General features: G+C 38.6%; 1 protein-coding gene across 1 annotated transcript in view; it reads left to right on the top strand.

Annotated features, from left to right (window-relative positions):
- The first annotated feature begins 92 nt into the window (after positions 1 to 92).
- Positions 93 to 22473, top strand: part of LOC140735427 (tumor necrosis factor receptor superfamily member 17) — a 43836-nt gene continuing 21455 nt past the window's right edge. The window contains exons 1-2 of the mRNA XM_073060493.1: positions 93 to 852; positions 16872 to 17028. Of these exons, the coding sequence (XP_072916594.1) occupies positions 16986 to 17028 (43 nt within the window). The 5' untranslated portion in view covers positions 93 to 852; positions 16872 to 16985. The remainder of the gene's footprint in view (positions 853 to 16871; positions 17029 to 22473) is intronic.

The following is a 22473-nucleotide window of genomic DNA, read 5'->3' as shown; positions in this document are numbered from 1 at the left end:
CAGCTTCAGTAAGTGAAAACCAGAAGACTGCAGATACTGAAAGTTGAATCAAAGCTGACAATACAACTAATATTTGGGTGAGATGTCAAACTGAACTCCTGAATCCCTTAGAAGTGGACATTAAAATATCTTTATACTGTTCTGATGATGAGCAGAATATTTATCTCCAGAATCCTAACAAGTATTTAGAGTAAAGATTTATGAGGATGTTAGCAGGATTTAAGCAACTGGGTTATAGGGAGAGGTTAGACAGTCCTTTATTCATTAGAGTTCAGAAGTTAAAGCAATGATCTCATGTAGATATATAAAATCATGCGGGGCAGATTTTCCAAGGTTGGGGAATCAAAATCTACAGGACATGGTTTTTAGGCTGGAGGTGACAGGGTTAACAGGAGCCAGAGAGGCCTTTTTGTTACTGTATATGGAACCAACTGCCAGAGGGAGTTGTTAAGGCAGGAACAATAGATTATTGAAGAAGTACGTTGACAAGTGTATCAATGACAAGAGTTCAGAGGGAGGTGGGCCAAGTGAGTAAATGGATTAGCTTGAATATACATCATGGTCAGCACAGACAAATATGGGCCAAAGGGCCTTTTTTGTGCTGTACAACTCTGTCTCAAGATCAACATCACTGAAGCAGATTGTTTGCATTTTGCTGTTATGTAAGAACTTTCTATGTTAAAATTAACTAATTCATAGTTTGTATGACCTGCCTTGAATTTGTTTCAAGATTATTCAAAATTATAATTTCTTTTATTATTTGTTATTATTCATTCGAGGGATGTGGCTTCACAGGCTGACCCAAAGTTTAATTGTCTCTGAGACGGTGGTGAAGCACTGCAATACTTGCAGGTAGTGTATATAATACTTTTAATGTAGGTATGATAAGATGTCATTATATTACTTGATTTACACTATCCAAATAGATTTAAAGATACAATATTTTTAAATAATACATCTGTTATGTTTGCTACCGATGGGTGCAACAATATGTCTTGAATAATCCCCTTGTCCTATGTGGGGTAGATATATTGCCTCACTCACAATTAGTTGATAAATTACAAAAGTTAACATGGCTGTACTCAATGGGGAAAATAAGATCACATTTTTTTCAGAGAATGTGTTACACAGCTCAATTTTTCCTTATCCACATTACTGTTTCAAATTATACTACCCTTGGTGACTATAAATGTTTTTCTCTTCTTCAAAGATCCTCTTTGTCTAAGCTTTCAATCAGTAATTCTAATATTTCTTTAACCTCATTTCATTGCTTTGGGACATTTCACAGAGTTTAAACTGCCAAATCAGTACAGGTTTTTTTCTGGGCATGATTAACATAAATGACTTGATTTTCAAAATTCTGAAGTATTTAGATATAATTGTATTTTATTCAGTGTTCCACTAAATTTGGTTACAATATTTGAATAGTTAGGCAAAGCACTTTTTCAGTTCTCTGTAATGTAATAATTATGGTAAACAGATGAACAATGCCATTTATGATTACACATAAATATATCTAAAATTATGTGCATTAAATTATTGTTTGTAACCTTTAAGAAAGCTACTGCTTTTAGGCTCAAATATGATGTTATACTTGAGATTAATGGCTATATATTTATGGGAAACTCAACTTGCATATTACAACTTTATTTAATTTAGGTCCTTCAAAATTACAGGGGAACAAAATCTTACGTGCTGTATTAAGTTCCAGTTTTGAGAGGGGAATAGATAGTGCACTAATCTATTTTGTTACTCAGTAGCCTCAAAAAAGCGGCATTGATCCATATTTCAGTTTTCTTAGTTACTCCAGTCCATTATCTGTTAAATGCAGGCTGTTTTACTTTCTCATTTGTTAATAATATAACACGCATTTCAATTTAGAACTAATTTATTTTGATCAAATGCCAAACAGAAACCTTATATTTGAGGTGAATGGTCATATTTTCAGAATGAGCATGTAAAAGTATATTTCAGTAATGTGTGGAATGAGATAATGTGTGTCATATTAATTTTGTTTTGCCAAGTAAATCTTACATTGAATTCTGAATCCAGCCAGCAGAGAACATAGACAATGGTCCTTTATCAAAATTGAAGTAATGTTTAAATGGTATCCCAGTATAAGTCAGCAAGCACAGGAGTGACACATGAACAAGACATTCAGATCAACACACAAAGTTTTGATTAGGGGGTGGAATGAGGAAGGTTGGCAAGAAGACTTTGAAACAGTCAGAATCAAGAGGGAATAGAGGCAGCATGGGAGTTTCAGAATGAGGTGAAGTAAGGATCGGGCGGAGTTTGGAAGTAGAATAAGTGATTTTCGTGGCAGTATGGATATGTGGTCTGGAGCTCACCTTAGAGTCAAGTATCAAGTTTTGTCTGGTTTAGTTTCAGTCATACATGAAAGTGAATGATAGAATCAGAGGCTAGAGATCGGAAATTGTGATGGAAATTGAAGACAATGACCTTGCTCTTTCCAAAGTTATGATGGAGAAAATTGTAGGCCATCCAGTGCTATAGCAAACAATCTAACAATTTAGAGGTAGTTGAGGGTTGATGTGAACTAAACCTGGGTGTCACCAACATTCAAGCTATAATTTCAACCAAGGCAAAAGTTGAACTACAGTTAAGCCAAGGCTACAAGGAAACAGGTATAAATCAGATCAAGGTATTCTCTGGGGATTGGTTTAATCGCTAACTTCATTGAAAGATAATTGGTAAATTACAAATTGAAGCAATTTTTGACTTTTTATATTACCTTCATATTCACATGGGAAATGATTCCAGTGATGGTTCATCAAGGGACAGCAGATTTAATTTCAAACTAGTTACTAGAAAAAGGATTTAGTTCTTTCCTGGCATATATGATGCATAAACTGTTCTCAGGCTTCCAGCTGGGTACAAGTGTTGATTTTAACCGATGTTTTGATGACAAACTCAACCATCTTCGTCAGGGATGATGCCAAGGCATGTCTAGCCCAGTGGTGTATATACTCAACTCCCATTGTCCATTCTTCCTGATAGATTAGACCTCAACCAATCAGGTTTCCACTATCCCACCTTGCAAAAAAATTGTATTCCAGTTCTTATTTAGAATGGGATCTTTGTCTTTCTTAATATTCTTATTCTCTCGTCTTATTTCAATGGACTTCCTCACTAGGCACTCCCAACAGCCATTGATGTGGCACTGTAGTTTTGTACCGTTGAAGTGAATCCTGTGGTTACTGCATATGCAGTGTTCCTCTAACACCTGTTTATCTGGGTAACTCAAACGGATACACCTCCTATGCTCCTTGATACAGTTTTCCTACATGGCCGTTATGCTTTGCTCCGCATTCACAAGGAATCCTGTAAATGCTAGCCGTCCTGAATCCTAGGTCATCTTTGACCCACATAATCTGAGATTTGAGCTTCCTTCCAGGTTTGTGGGTGGTATTAATCTGATATTTCTTCAGGCTCCTGGCAATCCTTCCAGAAACTGTGGAAATATAGGGAAGACAAGTGGCAGTGGCAGGATCCTCCTTGTTGTTAGGTTTCCTGGTTTTTCTGTCGCCCCCCCCCCCCCCCCATAATTTGTTAGAAAACTAAGTATTTGATGTAATGTTCACTGGTTAGGTATGCAAAACCATTGACAGAATTCTGTAAATAAATTTATTAAAACCTACAGTTTAATGTGTTTTGTCTGTGAAAACTAAAATGCATTTTCTTTAACACAAATCAAGCATTGCCATTTGAATCTTTCATGAAACTCGTGTGCTTGGATGAGATGATCATGGTAACAGCTATGCCTTGTAGTTCTTACTGTGATTTATCTCAACTGTTTTCTAAGTGTGAAAATGAGAAGTTTGGAAGTGGGGCCATGTGCAAATGGAAATTGTGGACAAGTAAGCTCAAGAGATCATGTGGGCCAAGAAGTGAGAAGATATTCTGTAATAGTTCTCATCGGAGCTAAAAATTTACCCGTGATGTACTGGGCCAAATCCAATACCTTTTGTAGGATTTTCTATTCAAAAGCATTGGTGTTTCCATACCAGACTGTGATGTAGCCAGTCAATACACTCTCTACTACAAATCTATAAAACATTGTCAAAGTTTTAGATGTTATGCCGAACCTCTGCAGACTCCTAAGGAAGAGAGACACTGCTGTGTTTTCTTAGCAATTGCACTTAAATGCTGGGCTCGGGACAGGTCCTCTGAAATGATAACACTGAGGAATTTAAAGTTGTTGACCCTCTCCACCTCTGATCTTCTGATGAGGACTGACTCATGGTCCTCTGGTTTCTCTTTCCTGAAGTCTACAATCAGGATGCTCTTTAATGACCACAGCTTTGCATTTGATACTATCATCCCTTTAAAACTAATCAATGAGCTTCAAATCCTTAGCACAAGTACCTCCTTGTGCAACTGGATCTTTGATTTCCTCACTTGCAGACCCCAGTCAGTTTGGATTGGCAACATCTCCTCCGCAATTTCCATCAGCACAGGTGCACCACAAGGCTGTGTGCTTAGTATCCTGCTCTACTTGTTTTACACTTATGACTGTGTGGCTAAGCACAGCTCCAATGCCATATATATTTGTTGATGACACCAATGTCATAGGTCAAATCAAAGGTGGTGACGAATCAGTATGTAAGAGGGAAACTGAAAATCTGGCTGAATGGTGCCACAATAACAACCTCTCACTCTGTCAGCAAGACAAAGGAGCTGGTTATTGACTTTGGGACAAGGAAACCAGAGGTCCATGAGTACTTCATCAGAGGATCAGAGGTGGAGAGGGACAACAACTTTAAATTCCTCAGTGTTATCATTTCAGAGGACCTGTCCTGGGCCCAGCATTTAAGTGCAATTACAAGGAAAGCATGGTAGTGCTTCTACTTCCACAGAAGTTTACAAAAATTCGGCATGACATCTAAAACTTTGAAAATTTTTTATAGTTATGTGGTGGAGAGTATATTGACTGGCTGCATTACAGCCTGTTATGGAAACATTAATGCCCTTGAATGGAAAATCCTACAAAAAGTTGTGGATACTGCCCAGTCCATCGGCGGTAAAGTTCCCCACACCACTGAACACATCTACACAGAGCATTGTTGCAGGAAAGCAGCATCCATCATCTGGAACTACCACTATCACTACCACCACCAACCAAGTCAAGCTTTCTTCTTGGTGTTGCCATCAGGAAAAGGTACAGGAACCTCAAACGTCACACCACCCAATTCAGGAACAGTTATTACCCTTCAACCATCAATCTCTTGAATCAGAGTGGATAACTTCATAACTTCACTTAATTTCACTTGCCCCATATCTAAACTGTTCCCACAACCTATGGACTCACTTTCAAGGATTCTTCACCTACATGTTCTCAATATTTATTGTTTATTAATTTCATTATTATTTATTTATTTTTTCAGCTCAAGCTGGTTAAACCTCAGCTACGAGCATAGCCAAGCATGCTCATTTGTCAATTGCCAAGAACTTCTGGACTATTCTATTGGTGTTTGGTATCGTGAAGAACTGCATAGATATTACTGTGTAACTGTTGATGAAGTTTGTCCCTGCATCGTCTCATGTCAGTCTCAGGTTCGATTATTCTGTAGTATACATGCATTCTGAATGTGTTTACTTCTAATGACCATTTCATGTGTGTCATTTTTCTCTTAACTGCTTGAGTGGTCTCAGTTGTAAGTGGACTTCTCCCCTGAGAAACACTCGGAGCAGTTGTAGCCTGTGGGGTTGGGGGCTACTCTGAGTGCTGGCAGTATCTTTTTCTGGGTTTCCCCGTGCCTGCCCGCCCATTCAGCAGTGCACCACTAAGCAGTTCACTTATTGTCATGCCCAGCGCTAGCTCCAGGCAGCGGCTGTATCACTATTCCAAAGACTTCTCTCCATTTCTAAAGTGAAAAGGTAATGCTTTTAATACCTACAGCCAGGTTTTAGGTTCAGCTGCCCCTAACATGGAGAACAGATGCTTTCTAGAGCATCGCCCAATCTGGGTACAGACTTGTCTGGATATTTTATTATTATTATTAATTTTTTTGTATTTGCAGAAATTGTTGTCCACCCTGTTGTGTGTGGTTTTTCATTTATTTTATGATGATTATTGGATTTATAGAGTATGCCCATAAGAAATCAAATCTCAGGGTGGTATATAGTGACATATATGCACTCTGATAATGAAATCACTTCAAACTTTTGAGGTTTGAACTTTTGAAATGTAGAATGAAGTCAAAGATGGGACCATGCAGGTATGTGAAAATAAGGATGTGGAATGAAAAACCTATGCTTCTGTTGAACATGAGACTATCTAGCCCCGAGAGAAAAGGATAACAGGAAAAAGATCCATTATGAGTGGAAGAATGAAAGTAGCATCATAAAAGATAATTGGACCCATTGCAACCTGTTCTATTTAGTCAATGGTATAGGCTTGCACCCCATTTTCCATAGCAAGCAAACTGTTTACAAAACAAATTTGCAGTCAAATTAAGGGAAATATACTCCATTCTGTAGAGAGATCACTTATCTCACCTAAAATACAAAAGGAAGTATAAAATTATGGATAACATCATTCCTTAGAGATCCATGAAAGAATTGGAAGAGGTTGAACTAATGGCTAACATCCTCATTTCCTGAGGGAAGTACTTGTGTGGGAACAGTTTCACGCTTGGACATGATACCTTTCCATGAATAAATTTATTGCAATGATTTATAAACTTGTATGAGAATAATAAGTTGCATAAGTTATGCTGTAAATGGTTCCCCATAGAATAGCACTTTCAAGGAGCCGACTCCTTCAACAAGAGAAACTGGCTCAACTGAAGAAAATTGTAATTGAGATCTATTTTTAGATGAAAATGTAATTTCTGGAATTATTCTAAGTTCTGAATGTTGTTTTTAATAGTTCAACCTAACTGTAATGTACTTTTCACAGAAGGAAAGTAACATTTTTTTAAAATTGAGTTGGTTACCTCAGAGTGTTACTGGTGAATGAATGGGTCCAGGTCACCATTCTTCCCCAATTGCCAGGTGTGCAAAACTTCCCACTAGTTTCCCAAATAAACAAGTGAAAAAATTCCATATCCTTGAAGAAACAAATTTAATATTGTTCAGTGTTTTTTGATTATGAACATTTCATGTTTTGTTTCACAGAATGAGATAGGTGTTGCCGTTTATCTAAAAATAAACTAACAGAATGATATATTAATTGCAGACTGCTATATTTCAGAATGAAAAGGACCTGTATTAGTCAAGCGTTTTTAGAGTGTCCCAGAAAGCTTCATTACCAATAATTTTAGGAGGGTATTTATTTTTCTAAAGTATAAAACAAGGCAACCAAGAAATCAGAATCAGGTTTAATGTCACTGGCATATGTTGTGAAATTTGTTGTTTTGCGGCAGCAGTACAATGAAATACATAATAAATAAAATAAGAAGGATATATAAAAAATCAATTAAATAAGTAATACAAGAAGAAATGCAAAAAATACTGAATAAGTGTTCATGGAGGCGCCCTTGTCCATTCAGAAATCTGATGGCATATGGGGAAGAAGCTGTTGCTGAAACATTGAGTATGTGTCTTCAGGCTCTGTACTGCCTCCTTGATGGTAGCAATGAGAAGAGAGCATGTCCTGGATGATGGGGGTCCTTAAAGATGGATGCCACTTTTTTGAACATCGCATTTTGAAGGTGTCTTTGAGGTTGGGGAGGCTGGTGCTCACAATGAGCTGATTGAGTGTACAACTTCCTACAGCTTTTTACAGTCCTGTGCAATGGCCCCTCTGTTACTGTGGAGCTGATTATTAACTTCAGGAGGAGGAAACCAGAGGTCCATGACCTATGAGGTGGAGAACCTTTAAATTCATCAGTGCTATCATCTCATTTGGCATGATACCTAAAATTTTGACAAGCCTCTATAGATGTGTGGTGGAGAGTGTATTGACTGGCTGCATCATGGGCTGATATAGAAACAGTAATGCCCTTGAATGGAAAATCCTGCAAAAAGTAGTGGATATGGCCCAGTCTGTCACAGGTAAAGCCTTCCCTACCATTGAGCACATCTGCATGGAGTGCTGTGGCAAGAAAGCAGCATACATTATCAGGGACCCCCACCACCCATGTCATGCTGTCTTCTTGCTGCTGCCATCTGGAAGAAGGTACAGGAACCTTGGGACTCACACCACCATGTTCCAGAACAGTTATTACTCCTCAGCCATTAGTCTCTTGAACCAGTTGGGATAACTTCTTTTGCCCCACAACTGAACAGTTCCCACAGCCTACGGACTCACTTTCAAGGACACGTAATCTCATGTTCTTGAGATTTATCATTTATTTATTAAGCTTTCTTATTTGTATTTGCATAGTTTGTTTTGCTTTGTTGGACTTACTATGAATACCCACAAGAAAACAAATTTCAGAGTTGTGTATGGTGACATAAATATGCTTTGATAATAAGTTTACTTATTACTAAAGGTCTGACACGGTGGTCAGCAGCACAGGGGCGCCGCAGGGAACCGTACTCTCTCCAGTCCTGTTCACCCTGTACACATCAGACTTCCAATATAACTCGGAGTCCTGCCATGTGCAGAAGTTCGCTGATGACACGGCCATAGTGGGGTGTGTCAGGAATGGACAGGAGGAGGAGTATAGGAAACTGATACAGGACTTTGTGATATGGTGCAACTCAAACTACCTGCGTCTCAATATCACCAAGACCAAGGAGATGGTGGTGGACTTTAGGAGATCTAGGCCTCATATGGAGCCAGTGATCATTAATGGAGAATGTGTGGAGCAGGTTAAGACCTACAAGTATCTGGGAGTACAGTTAGATGAGAAGCTAGACTGGACTGCCAACACAGATGCCTTGTGCAGGAAGGCACAGAGTCGACTGTACTTCCTAAGAAGGTTGGCGTCATTCAATGTCTGTAGTGAGATGCTGAAGATGTTCTATAGGTCAGTTGTGGAGAGCGCCCTCTTCTTTGTGGTGGCGTGTTGGGGAGGAAGCATTAAGAAGAGGGACGCCTCACGTCTTAATAAGCTGGTAAGGAAGGCGGGCTCTGTCGTGGGCAAAGTACTGGAGAGTTTAACATCGGTAGCTGAGCGAAGGGCGCTGAGTAGGCTACGGTCAATTATGGATAACTCTGAACATCCTCTACATAGCACCATCCAGAGACAGAGAAGCAGTTTCAGCGACAGGTTACTATCGATGCAATGCTCCTCAGACAGGATGAAGAGGTCAATACTCCCCAATGCCATTAGGCTTTACAATTCTACCGCCAGGACTTAAGAACTTTTTAAAAGCTATTATTAATGCTTTTTGAGATAGTGATTTAGATGCATATCATATTTTTTTTTACTGAGTTAAGTATTGTATGTAATTAGTTTTGCTACAACAAGTGTATGGGACATTGGAAAAAAGTTGAATTTCCCCATGGGGATGAATAAAGTATCTATCTATCTATCTATCTATCTATCTATCTATCTATCTTTGAACCAGACAGTGATACAACCACTTAGAATGCTCTCCACGGTACACCTGTAGAAATTTGAAAATGTATTAGGTAACTTACCAATTCCCCTCAAACCCCTCATGAAATATAGCCACTGTTGTGTTTTAGAGGGACTGGATCTAGTTTTAGAGGGAGGTACAGAGCCCCAGGTTTTGGAGCTTTTTGATTAGAACTGAGGATATGATTGTACTGAACACTGAACTGTATTCAATAAACAGCAGCTTGACGTAAGTAGTACTATTGTCCAGGTGATCCAAGGCCAAGTGGAGATCTGGTGAGAAGTTCTTACAAAGAAGAAAAAGTGAGTGCCCATAGATTAATTAATTTAGTAATCTTGATAAGTTTGGGTAAATCTGTTTAAATCAGATTTCTGTCTGAATCCATGTTTTTACTGTATCATATTCTGTATAGAATTATTTTGTTAATGTAAAAACTATAGATGTATGTATCACTTCTCTCACAAACTAAAGGATTTGTGAAAAATATCCCAAGTTATTCCCTTCCCCATGGTATCTAAATAGTAAAAGGCTCCTTCTTGGAATCATGAGGAAAACTTGTCAGATGACTTTCATGATACCCATTATGAAATAGTTTCTGAAAACAATAATTTATCAGTGCATACATAGTACCACAAAGAAAACCACTGAGAAATCATCTTGAAATACTAAGGAGGTGTTGTTATTTCTGATCTGCACAGACTGTGGTCTCCTAGTGAGGAAGTCAAGGATCCCATTTCAGAGGGAGGTACGGAGGCCCAGGTTTTGGAGCTTTTTGATTAGTTCTTTTACTAATTTAAATTGCACTATCAATACTTACTGTATGAAGCTATAACTGAGAAAATTATTTTTGAAATCAGCATATTCATATAACATAGAACATTACAGCACAGTACAAACTCTTTGGCCCACAATGTTGTGCTAACCTTTTAAGCTACTCTAAGATCAATCTAAATCTTCCCTCCTACATAGCCCTCTTTGTGTAAACAACTTTGACATTCCCCCTATACTTTCCTCAAATCACCTTAAAATTATGCTGCCTTGTATTATTCATTTCCACATTGGTTAAGAAGCCTCTGGCTTTATCTATGCCTCTTATCATCTTGTACACCTTTATCAGGTGGATAGGCTGGTGCTGGTGATGCATTGGCCAACTTTGATGATGCGTTGTAGAGCCTTCCTGTCTGCCGCAGTGCAATTCCCATACCCTGCAGTGATGCAGCATGCTGGGATGTTCTCTAATGTGCATCTGTAGAATGCTGTGAGTACGGATGGGCAAAGTCCAGTTCTCTTCAACCTCCTCAGAAAATAGAGGAGTCGTTGAGCTTTCTTGATTGTGTAGGATATCTTCTGGGACCATGAGAGGTTTGAAGCTGTTCCTGCTGATGTAAAGTGTGGGGGGGGGGGGGGGGGGAGGGGACGGACACTGCTACACAATCTCTGGTCTAACTTTACTTTTTTTGCATAACAATACATGACAACAAGATATCATTGTAGGGAATTTAAAACATGATATTCTGGGGATAAAATTATAATCAGCAAAAATGCTGCAAGGTTCCAACAGGCAATTGCTTATTCTTCTTAATTCAGTGCTCATTTGAACAACCTTACTGTTGCAAGAGACAGTTAACTGTGTAGTGAAATATCTGCATGTGAAGACTAATGTTCTGGGCATGAGAAACAGTGCGCAAAGCTGTTCTATCATTACTTCATGCAGGTTGATTTCCATTAATGGCAGGGGAATAACTATTAAAGACAAACCAGTGTGAGCAACTATTCAGCTAGTTGTCATCATCATGTGCCATGTCGTTAGATGTGGGCGATCATGGTCAATGACTGGAATTGTTCTTGGCAAATTTTTCTACAGAAGTGGTTTGCCATTGCTGCCTTTTGTGCAGTATCTTTACAAGACAGGTGACCCCAGTCATTATCAATACTCTTCAGAGATTGTCTGCTTGGCATCAGTAGTTGCATAACTGGGACTTGTGATATGCACCAGCTGGTCATATGACCATCCACATCCTGATCCCATGGCTTCATGTGACCCTGATGGGTGGAGGGAGTGGCTAAGCAGGTGCTACACTTTGCCCAAGGGTGACCTGCAGGACTAGCAGAGGAAAGAAGTGCCTTACACTTCCTTTGTTGGAGACGTAACTCCACTCCTGACAGTAGTGTCTTGTTCAATTTGAAGATTAGAGGCCTAATCCAATGCATAATTAAACACAAATTGACATAATTTTGCAAAATTGCCAAAATGTACGGGATGCAAGTATCATTTGTAGTAACCTTCCATTGCCAAAAGACAATGGAAAGTTCCTATGAAAGATATATACATTCTGAGGTATTCAAAGATAAAGTAATTATTTTAATAAGAAGGACCCATAACTAGTTCTCTTTCATCTGAGGAAACCACATTAGTGAGTAGTTGCTTGGCCTGTGACGAATTGCATTTGTTACAAAAAGCTTCTTACTTGATCTTTGATTAAAATTAACAGATCTCCAGCTATGTCTTTGGCAGAAATCAGCATGAGATCATACTCTCTGAACAGCATTTGCAAACTTATACAGAGCTGTCTGGTAACCTAAGTATCAACCAGCTGATATGTGCAGGTCCACACATATACAGTTATTTGAGGTTTGTATTTGCAGTGTCCTAAGACTTGAAAATTGCATGTAATGTTGAGCATAAATAACTTTCCAAATCTATTTAACATATTTACTTTGAAGGCTTACTGTATGCCTTCCAAAGTAAGACTCTTTGAAATACTGTAAGACATATTATTCCCAGAATTTGTGTTCTGCACTGTCACATTATGCCCACTAAAATCTCTGTGCCAGGAACTTCTCCATCTCCAATCTTCAGTGGACCCATGATATCTAGTAACCATGACATCTAGACAACATGACATAATTAAGTTGGCTGAACAGTTAATCACAAAATAATCCCATAAGAGCAAGCAAGAAAACAATCTCAAACAAGAGATAATCTGCAGATGCTGGAAATCCAAGCAACACACACAAAATGCTGGAGGAACTCAGCAGGCCAGGCAGCATCTATGGAAAAGAGTAAACAGTTGACGTTTCAGGCCGAGACCCTTCAGCTGGACTGGAGAAAAAGAGATGAGGAATCAGAGTTAGAAGGTGGGGGAAGGGAAGGGAGAAACACAAGGTGATAGGTGAAACTGGGAGGGGGTAAGAGTGAAGTAAAGAGATGAGAAGTTGATAGGTGAAAGAGATACAGGGTTGGAGAAGAGGGATCTAATAGGAGAGGTCAGAATGCCATGGAAGAAAGAAAAGGGTGAGGAGTGCCAGAGGGAGGTGATGAGCAGGTAAGGAGATAAGGTGAGAGAGGGAAAAGTGGATGGGGAATGGTGAAGGGAAGAGTTATTTCTGAAAGTTCAAGAAATTGATGTTCGTGCCATCAGGTTGGAGTCTACCCCAACGGAATATAAGGTGTTGCTCCTCCAACCTGAATGTGGCCTCATCACGACAGTAGAGGAGGCCATGGACTCTCATGTCAGAATAGGAATGGGAAGTAGAATTGAAATGGGTGGCCACTGGGAGATCCTGCTTTTTCTGGTGGACGGAGTATAGGTGCTTGGCGAAGCAGTCTCAATCTACATTGGGTCTCACCGATATACAAGAGGCCAAACTGGGAGCATCAGATACAGTAGATGACCCCAATAGACCCTCAGGTGAAGTGTTGCCTCACCTGGACAGACTTTTTAGGGCTCTCAATGGTAGTGAGGGAGGAGGTGTAGGGGCAGATGTAGCACTTGTTCCGTATGCAAAGATAAGTGCCAGGTGGGGATCAGTGGGGAAGGGACAAATGGACAAGGGAGTTGCATAGGGAGTGATCCCTGCAGAAAGCAGAAAGTGGTGGGGGAGAGGGAAAGATGTGGTTGGTGGTGGGATCCTGATGGAGATGACAATAAAGGTAAAAACATCTAAAATAGAAGTATATTTTGGTTTAAGATGGTGCTGGTGAAGCCTAGTGATGACTTGCTGGTAGCAAACAAATCAAGCAAAACTATAAATTACTGTATTAATCACACTTTTACTCAGATACGATCACTGCGATCAATAGCCTCTAACTCCCCTTTTGGAACCGCCTGTAAGACCTAGCATTTTCAAAACTGAAGTCTTGAAGCTGCAGGACTTTTGCAGTGTACAGCATACGGGCTGAATTGAGGCAGTGGGGCCCAGGCCCGAGTGCAGGGAATGAGCCAATGTGTGGCCATTGCTGGAGCAGATTTGGGGGTGATTTGATGAGGTAGAACTGAGGTGAGGCAGACTATAGTTGGAGGGGCCTGGGCCCAAGAGTGATGAAAGGCCCAAGGTTTGACTGCCTTAAGCACTGGGCTCAATTGGAAAGGTCGGGGTGTCGGGGCTGGGGATGGAGGTGAGGGACAGGCCAGTTCAGCTTGCTGTTCTGCGACATTTACTTGTCTCTGTGATGAACTGAGGCTGTGGCCTGCGGCTAACAGGCTCCTGAATCAGCATCAATGATGACTGGCTCGTGGTTGTAACTCACTTTCATGAAATTCAGTTCTGAGTTTATTTACTTACTTTTATTGTTTGCATGATCTGTTTTGTTTTTCTGCACATTTGGGTTTTTTGGCACATTGGGTGTTTGATGGTCTTTTTTATTGGGTTTTGTTTTGTGGCTGTTTGTCTTATACATACTTTGATAATAAATGCACTTAGAACTTACAGAATTAGTACTTTTTGTTCAAAATGGAAACATATATGACTTCCATTATATTCTTGAAAATATAGTGAATTTTCCTTGAATCTGGTGAAGGAAGCTGCAAATAAAAACACAATCTTTGCTGGAGAGTCAAATTTTGGACAACTACTTTGGGATGTTTGCATGATGTATTTGTGTTGGTTTATTGCTGTCACATATACCAAAACACATTGAAAAATTCAGTCTTGCAAACTGTTCACACACAGTGCATTGAGGTAGAAAAATTTAAAACAATAACAATGCAGAATGATGTGTAAAAGCTACAAGAGAAAGTGCAGTGCGGATAAACAATAAAGTGCAAGATCATAACATGGTAGCTTGTGAAGTCGAGAGTCCTTCTTTTCATACAAGAAATCCGTTCAAGAGTCTGCTAACAGTGGGATGAAAATTGTCATTGAGCCTGATGTTATGTGCCTTCAGGCTTCTGTATATAATGCCCAGTGGGAGAGGGAATAGCAAATATAGCTGAAGTAAGTACAATATATACACAGTCCATAGACAGGGAGCCCAGTTTCTGTGATGTGCTGAGCTGTGTCCACAACTCTCTGCAGTTTCTTGCGATCACATGCAGAGCAGTTCCTTTACCAAATCATTTTGCCAAAGTCAAGGTTGTCAAAGTAAAACTTATTATCAAAGTATGTATATATTTCTACATACTACCTTGGCATTCATTTGCTTGCAGACATTTACACACAAAAAATAAATAGAATACAAAAAGCTGCATTTAAAAAAGACTGACAAACAATATGCAAAAGAAAATGTGCAAATAAGACAATAATAGTAATACTCAGAACATGAATTGTAGTGTCTTTGAAAATGAGCCTTCAGTTTGCAGAATCACAAATCAGAGTTGTGCTAAGAATGAAGTTATCCATATTGGTTCAAGAACCTGATGATTGTAGGGTAATAATTGTTTTTGAATCAGGTGGTGTGAGATCCAAGGCTTCTGTACATCCTACCCATTAGGAGGTAATAGTGAGAGGAGGGCATGGTCTGGATGGTAGGGGCTCTTGATGATGGATGCTGCTTTCTTGTGGCAGTCTGCCATTTAAATGTGCTCACTGGTGGGAAGGCCTTTAGCTGTGATGGACTGGGCTGTATCCACTGTTTTCTGTAGCCCTTTCCATTCCTGGGCATTGGTGTTTCCATACCAGGTCATGATGCAACCAATTGGGATACTCACCATTATGCATCTATAGAAGTTTGTCAAATCTTTTGGCGATATATCCAAACTTCAAAGAAAGTAGAGGCGTTGTCATGCTTTTTTTTGTGATGGCATTGATGTGCTGGTCCCTGGACAGACCCTCTTGATAAGATGATGCCAAGGAATTTAAAATTCTGCACCTCTGATCCCCTAATGAGGACTGGTTCATGGACTTCTGGCTTCTACTTTCCTTAGTCAATAATTAGCTCAGTCCTGATGAAGGGTCTCAGCCTGAAACATTGACTGTATTCTTTTCCATAGATGCTGCCTGGCCTGCTGAGTTCCTCTAGCATTTTGTGTGTGTTGCTTGGATTTTCAGCATCTGCAGATTTTCTCTTGTTTGTAATCAGCTCTTTGTTTTTGCTAATGTTGAGTGAGAAGTTGTTGTTTTGGCACAGTTCAACCAGATTTTTCAATCTCCCTTCTACTGTATATGCCAATTTATCACCACCTTTGATTTGGCTAACAACAGTGGTGTCATCAGCAAACTTGTATATGGCAATGGAGTTGTACTTAGCCAAACAATCATAACTATAAAGTGAGCTAATCACAGAGTATTGTGGGGTACCTGTGATGGTGATTGTGGAAGAGCTGTTGCCAATTTGTAATGACTGGGGTATGTAAGTGAGGAAATTGAGGATCCAGTTGCACAGGGAGGTATAGAGGCATCGGTCTTGAAGCTAGGGGATGACAGTGTTGAATGCTGAGCAGTAGTCAATGAAGAGCATCCTGATGGATGCATCCAGGTGTTCCAGAGCTGAGTGAAGAGCAATGAAGTGGTATCCACTATTGATTTTTTGTGACGGTAGGCACTTTGGTGCAGACCCAGGTGATTCCTCAGGCAGGAGTTGATGTGCTTCATGACCAGCCTCTCAAAGCACTTCTTCATGGTGGATGTAAGTGCTACTGGAAAATAGTCATTGATAGCATTATGATAGATTGATTCATCCAGACAGAATGCTTTCTATGGTGCTTTGATAAAAATTATCAATTTTTGATGACAAATTCCTTTAACCTCCTGAGGAAGTAGAGGTGTTGGCAAACTGTTTTGGCCATGGCATCAACATTGTTGGACCAAGAAAGACTATAATCAATGTTCAATTATATTTTTGAAATGTGACCTAGGAACCTGAAATTGACAAAGTTCTCAACCTCAACAGTGTTGATGTAGACAGGAGCATGTGCACCATGCTGAATGACCTGCAGTTGCAAGGAACCATTTGGGACTATATACACAAAGTTGAAAACTGAGCAACAATTGTATTAAACTGCTTCAGAAAGGGTAGGGATGTCATTTCATTTCAAATAATCCATGATGCAGAAAGGGCACAGAAGAGTCAGCTGTGATACTGTGTAAGATCATTGACCAAAAATGCTAACTTAGTTCTTTCTGCCTGACCAGCACTTTCTGCTCTACTTCAGATTTCCATCTACGATATTTTGCTTTTGTGCCAGTATTTCACCCTAATTGGAAGGTGCACATAAAATACATAATCCTGTCAAGAAGAATTAATTGACTGAAGACTCCAGAAGATAATGCCTGTGCCTGAAAGAAAACTGAGGCAAATCTTGCACCTGGGTAAGTTTTGAATATAAATAATCAGATTTATTATGGGGCAACTTCATACACTATCTATTACCTGTCAACTGTCCAAGGATTTAAAAAAATACTAAATTAAGATCTCAGACTCTGTTAATCGCTGTTTTTAATACTCAGCTGTTGTTCATGGCTAGTCAATTTGTTGAGTAATTCTGTCTGTTGAAGATTTGCAGCTCAAAAGTTAGGTTATCCTGACTCATTTATCCATGTTAATTTATCATTTATTTTCTTACTTTTACTTTTGAATTATGATCTTCAACTAGGATTGAGTATGTAAGCTGTGGTTTGGCTTCCACCTTGGTAATTTGATAAGGTAGTAATTTCACTTACTCAAAAGGAGACAACCTAATTGAGGGCTGCTAAATTAAATTAAGCTTGATGTTACCTGATCACCATGTAGATGCTTCTCATTCTACATTGGAAGATAAACTATTGTACTATTCTTTAGGAAGGAATTACAGGAGTGAAATTATAGATTTGTCTAGTTTTTTCTTAATGTGTGTCAGGGTACAGAGATATACCTTCCTTAAAATTTATTTTTTCCATCTTTGATCTAACTGTATTTTATGCAGTTCCAACTTGACTGATTTTATGGAGAACCTCTTGCGTATGTATATCTTCAGATCTTGGTTGCCTTTTAATGTCCTTTTATACCTGCTCTTGCATTCTTGGGAGAGGTGTATGGGGTGTCCAGGGAGGGGTAGCACCACTGGTGAAGGGGTTTGTCGTATCCATACTGATACTGCTCACTCAAAATTGGGTCCCTCTGCACACTCAGCTCTCACCTGTGGCTCCGAGTAGCTGTTTGCATGCGTCAGCGGCCATACTCTGGTACGCTGCTTTGACAGGCGGGCTAAACCAGATGAGAGTAGCTGGCAAGCCTCATACCCCAGTGACAGAGGGACATGCCTGTCCTAACATGTGCAATCAGCTCTAGCGGACTGGGAAGATGAGATCAACAATGAGATCCAATGGCCAGGAAGGTGGCTCTGCAAAGCTTCATGGAGAGCGAAGGGCATGACACAGCAGAGAAGAAGTCCTGGTTATCCACTGCAACAAAAGAAGATCCCAGCTTGTGATGGCTACTCATACCACTGGACCCAGATTTCTGAGGTTGAGAGAATGGAATTGCCCCAGTGCAATGACTTTTCTTCTTTAACAACTCTCCCAAATAAATTTCCTGGCATTGTTGGATAACCAACATCTGCATTCTTAAATTTCTCAGTCCCTGTCCTCCAACAACCTCTGCTCTGCCCTGCAGTATTATTTGCAGCCTTCAATACAACTTAATTCTTTGGGTACCTTTGTCAAATGATGTTTAAGTACAAAATGGAGGCCTTATCTGAATTACTCCTTATCTTTAGCCCAAAGTTGACCCCTCTATTTTATTGAGCATTTCATCCTCAGTAAATGGTGCATTCTTTGTGTCTGAAAAAAAGCATTTTTGCAGAAGATTTAAAATAACTTCTGAAAATCCGTAAATATAATTGGCACTGGATTCTCTTTAACCATGTAATTTCTTCAGAAAAAATGAAATCAATATCTCCAGCTTGCTTGTTATAAATCAGCACTGTTTCTGATTTGCCAAGTTATTCACCGTGTGCAACTTAACAACACAAGTTTATCCACCTAAAAAGTAAAATTTCATGAATATTTAGTTTGAGCATTCAATACAGAAAATTTAGAAAATTGTGATTGTGTATGTATTTTCTGTCAGAGAACTAGATGAAAAACATAATGTTGATCAAAAGAGAGAGAGATATATATTCCCTAGATTACGATATTTATTCCAAACATTACCAATACAATTACCGCAGAAATTTTTTCAAGAGTTAAATAAATGTGTGAGGAAATTCCTTTGGAAAGGTAAGATGTCAAGAATATCGTTGGAAAAATTGACATGGAAATTTGACCTAGGAAGGGTACAATTACCAAATTTTAAGAATTATTACAAAGCAAATCAACTTAGATTTATTGCATCTTTTTTTGATGAAGATAAACCGGCATGGATTAAAATAGAATTAGACAAAATAGGAGAAAATATACCAGAAGAGATTATATATAAATGGGAATCTAAATGGTATGGGAAAAGAAAGAATCTCCTATACTAAAACATTTGATTGATTTATGGAATAAGATAAATGTTGATGATGAGATAAAGAAATCTTTATTAGCAAAGAGACCTTTAATTCAAAATAAACATATCCCTTTTACAGTGGATAATCAACTTTTATATAACTGGTTTCACAAAGGGATTAGAGATATATGAGACTGTTTTGAAGGAGGTATATTAATGTCATTTGACCAGTTAAAGAATAAATATAAAATATCAAATAACACTCTTTTCTGTTATTTCCAATTAAGGGCTTATTGAAGAGATAAACTGGGTCAAACAATGTTATTGCCGAAACCTAATGAAATAGAAACTTTAATTCATAAAGGAAAAATTAAAAAAAATATTTCTGGTATGTATAATTTGATTCAAAAACAGGCAATTAAACAAGGAATTCATAAGTCAAGACAAAAATGGGAAACTGATTTGAATATTAAAATTGATGAAACAAGTTGGTCAAGATTATGTCTTGACAGTATGACAAATACAATAAATGTTCGACTAAGATTAGTACAATATAACTTTTTACATCAGATATATATTACACCACAAAAAATAAATAGATTAAACTCAAATTTATCTGATCAATGTTTTTGATGTAATCAAGAAATTGGTACTTTTTTACACTCTACTTGGTCTTGTTTTAAAATTCAACCTTTTTGGACAATTTTAAGAGTTTTACTGGAACAAATTATTGGAATACAACTTCCACACAATCCAATATTATTTTTACTAGGCGATATTGAAGGGATAAAATCAAAATCCAAATTGAATGAATATCAGAAAGAATTCATAAAAATTGCATTGGCAGTAGCCAAAAAGGCTATTACAGTTACTTGGAAATCGGATTCATACTTAAGTATAGATCGTTGGAAGAATGAAATTTTTAGTTGCATTCCATTTGAAAAAATTACTTATAATTTAAGAGATAAATATGAAATATTTCTGAAAATTTAGCGCCCTTATTTACAAAAAATAGGATTAAATATATAGGTGCTCCGAAGGTAAAATTATTGGTTATCTGGGGAAAGAAATAAATATACATATTAAAGTTATTATGAACTCCATGGAGCATGTGGGGATCTTCCGAAATCCAGGCATTCTTTCTTTCTTTCTTTTTTCTTCTTTTTTCTATAGGGATATGTTAGGGGGGAGGGGTTAAGGGGAGGGGGAAGGGTTGATAATTTTCTTTTTTCTTTCTGTAACCTATTTGAAAATTCAATTAAAAAATTTAAAAAAGAGAGAGCGAGAGAGAGAAAGCTGATATGATCAGTTTTCATATGATCAGGACAGGGTGCAAGCCAATATTTGACCCCATTTTGCCAATTAAAGTTTGCATTGTTCACCAATTCAAGCAACAAGGGTGATTGAAGTATCAAAGCAAGTGCGGAGGGTGAGCACTGTCTATTGATCGCTCTGCTATGCTACCAGAGAGAGAAGAGCCTGTCGCTGCAGAAAGTGTTGCCAGGTTTTTTCTGCATTTTGGATGTGGACTTGGAATGTAAAATCTTTTTTACAGTCTTATCGTTTTTATATTTTGTGCTTTTTCTCCCGATCTTCTCAGTTTATTCTTTTGTGTGGGGAGGGAGATTTAGGGGTCGATGTGCCTGATCCATTTTGTATTTTTGTGCAGGAGAAGGTATTTGGGGGTTGATGATCGTGCTGCCTTTCTTTTCTTTCTTTCTTGGTTTCATGGCTACCCAGAGAATTGAAGAATTTCAGAGTTGTATTCTTGGATAATAAAATGAACCTTTTCTTATCAACTTCACATTGGCTAGTTTCTCAATAGTATTCAATTCAATTGTCATTTAGCCAGATAGGAATACTCATGAAGACAGCCAAACGAGATAGACCCTTCCACCCCAGCCCACCGACACCATCTGTTGACTGGCCCCCAAGGCCCACAAGGCGACACCATGGCTTTGAGGCCCAGTCGTCACATACACAAGCACATTAGTAAAAACATAACCAGACAAATACGTATGTAAACATGAGGAAATCTGCAGATGCTGGAGATTCAAGCAACACACACAAAATGCTGGTGGAACGCAGCAGGCCAGGTAGCATCTATAGGAAGTACAGTCGATGTTTTGGGTCGAGACACTTTGTCAGGACTAACGGAAGGAAAAGATAGTAAGAGACTTGAAAGTGGGAGGGGGTGGGGGAGACCCGAAATAATAGGAGAAGACAGAAGCGGGAGGGATGAAACTAAGAGCTGGGAAGTTGATCCAGTCTTGCATCCATTGTGCTTGAAGATAGCCAGAAGATATGTTGTACTCCTCTTGATCACTGCCTCTGCAATAATAAATCTAGATGCTGTGAGGGAGTATGTACACATGACGAAGCAAACTGAAGGCACCTGGATGTTATAAATTTATAAGTAAGGATATTTAAATATTTTTGTTAAAAGAATATAATTCATAAGGAATTCTCAGACACAATTACCATTAGATCAAATATCCATTCTCTAACTTTTCAGTAGTTTTGACTTTAATTGGCACAACTTTTCCCAGCTATTCCTTCATTCTTTTTTCATTCAAGATGGGGGGGATCATGCATTTATTTTTTCTCTGTCTGTTTTGTAATTTATCATATGGTTTGGTGTATGGTAGAAGCAAATAAATATAGTTACGTATTCATGCTTTGTCTTAGTTTAGTTGAGACAGAGTGAGTCTGAGGTGATTTTTTCTTTGGTTGACTGTTTAATTGCACTAATTTGAATGTTAACGACTCTTATTTTGCTATATCACTTATTTAGTTTTGTTAGTTTTTTATTGCTATAGAAAGTTCATCTTTGATAGTTTCATAATAAAAGATCAAGTATTTTTTTCAACTTGGAACTCAGTTATATGGAAGCTTGTCGTACAGAGTCAATTCTTGTACTCAGTCTCTCAGAAGGTTTGGTTTGTTTTCAAGTAACCGCTACATTTTTGTCAAGAAAAAAACCCAGTTATACCAAACAAACACCTCAGACCTGTTGGTGAAATTGGGGCAGCTTGTTCTGGAATTATCCGTGACATTTGGTTGATGATTTGTGGTTTGAACACAGCTTTGAATGGTAGGTGCTCCCTGTTCACTGTGGACCATTGCTTGATTGCATGGTGGTTTCCTGAGGGTTCTTCACTCTCTTTCATTGAAGTGCTGAAATATCATCCACGTTACCAACACTTGAATTAAATGCTGTTTGTTTGGTCTCATTTAAGCGCTGTGGATGGATGCACAGTCAGCTCGTTGCCTATGTTTATTGAACAGAATATTGCTGGTGTGTTTTGCGAATGTGCTGCGGGTGAACAAATAGTTGTGAGTTGCGC

The sequence above is a fragment of the Hemitrygon akajei genome, chromosome 11 (assembly GCF_048418815.1).
Source record: "Hemitrygon akajei chromosome 11, sHemAka1.3, whole genome shotgun sequence".
NCBI classification, from domain to species: Eukaryota; Metazoa; Chordata; class Chondrichthyes; order Myliobatiformes; family Dasyatidae; genus Hemitrygon; species Hemitrygon akajei.
Note: the sequence above shows the minus strand (reverse complement) of the source record. Positions and strands in the feature narration are given on the sequence as shown.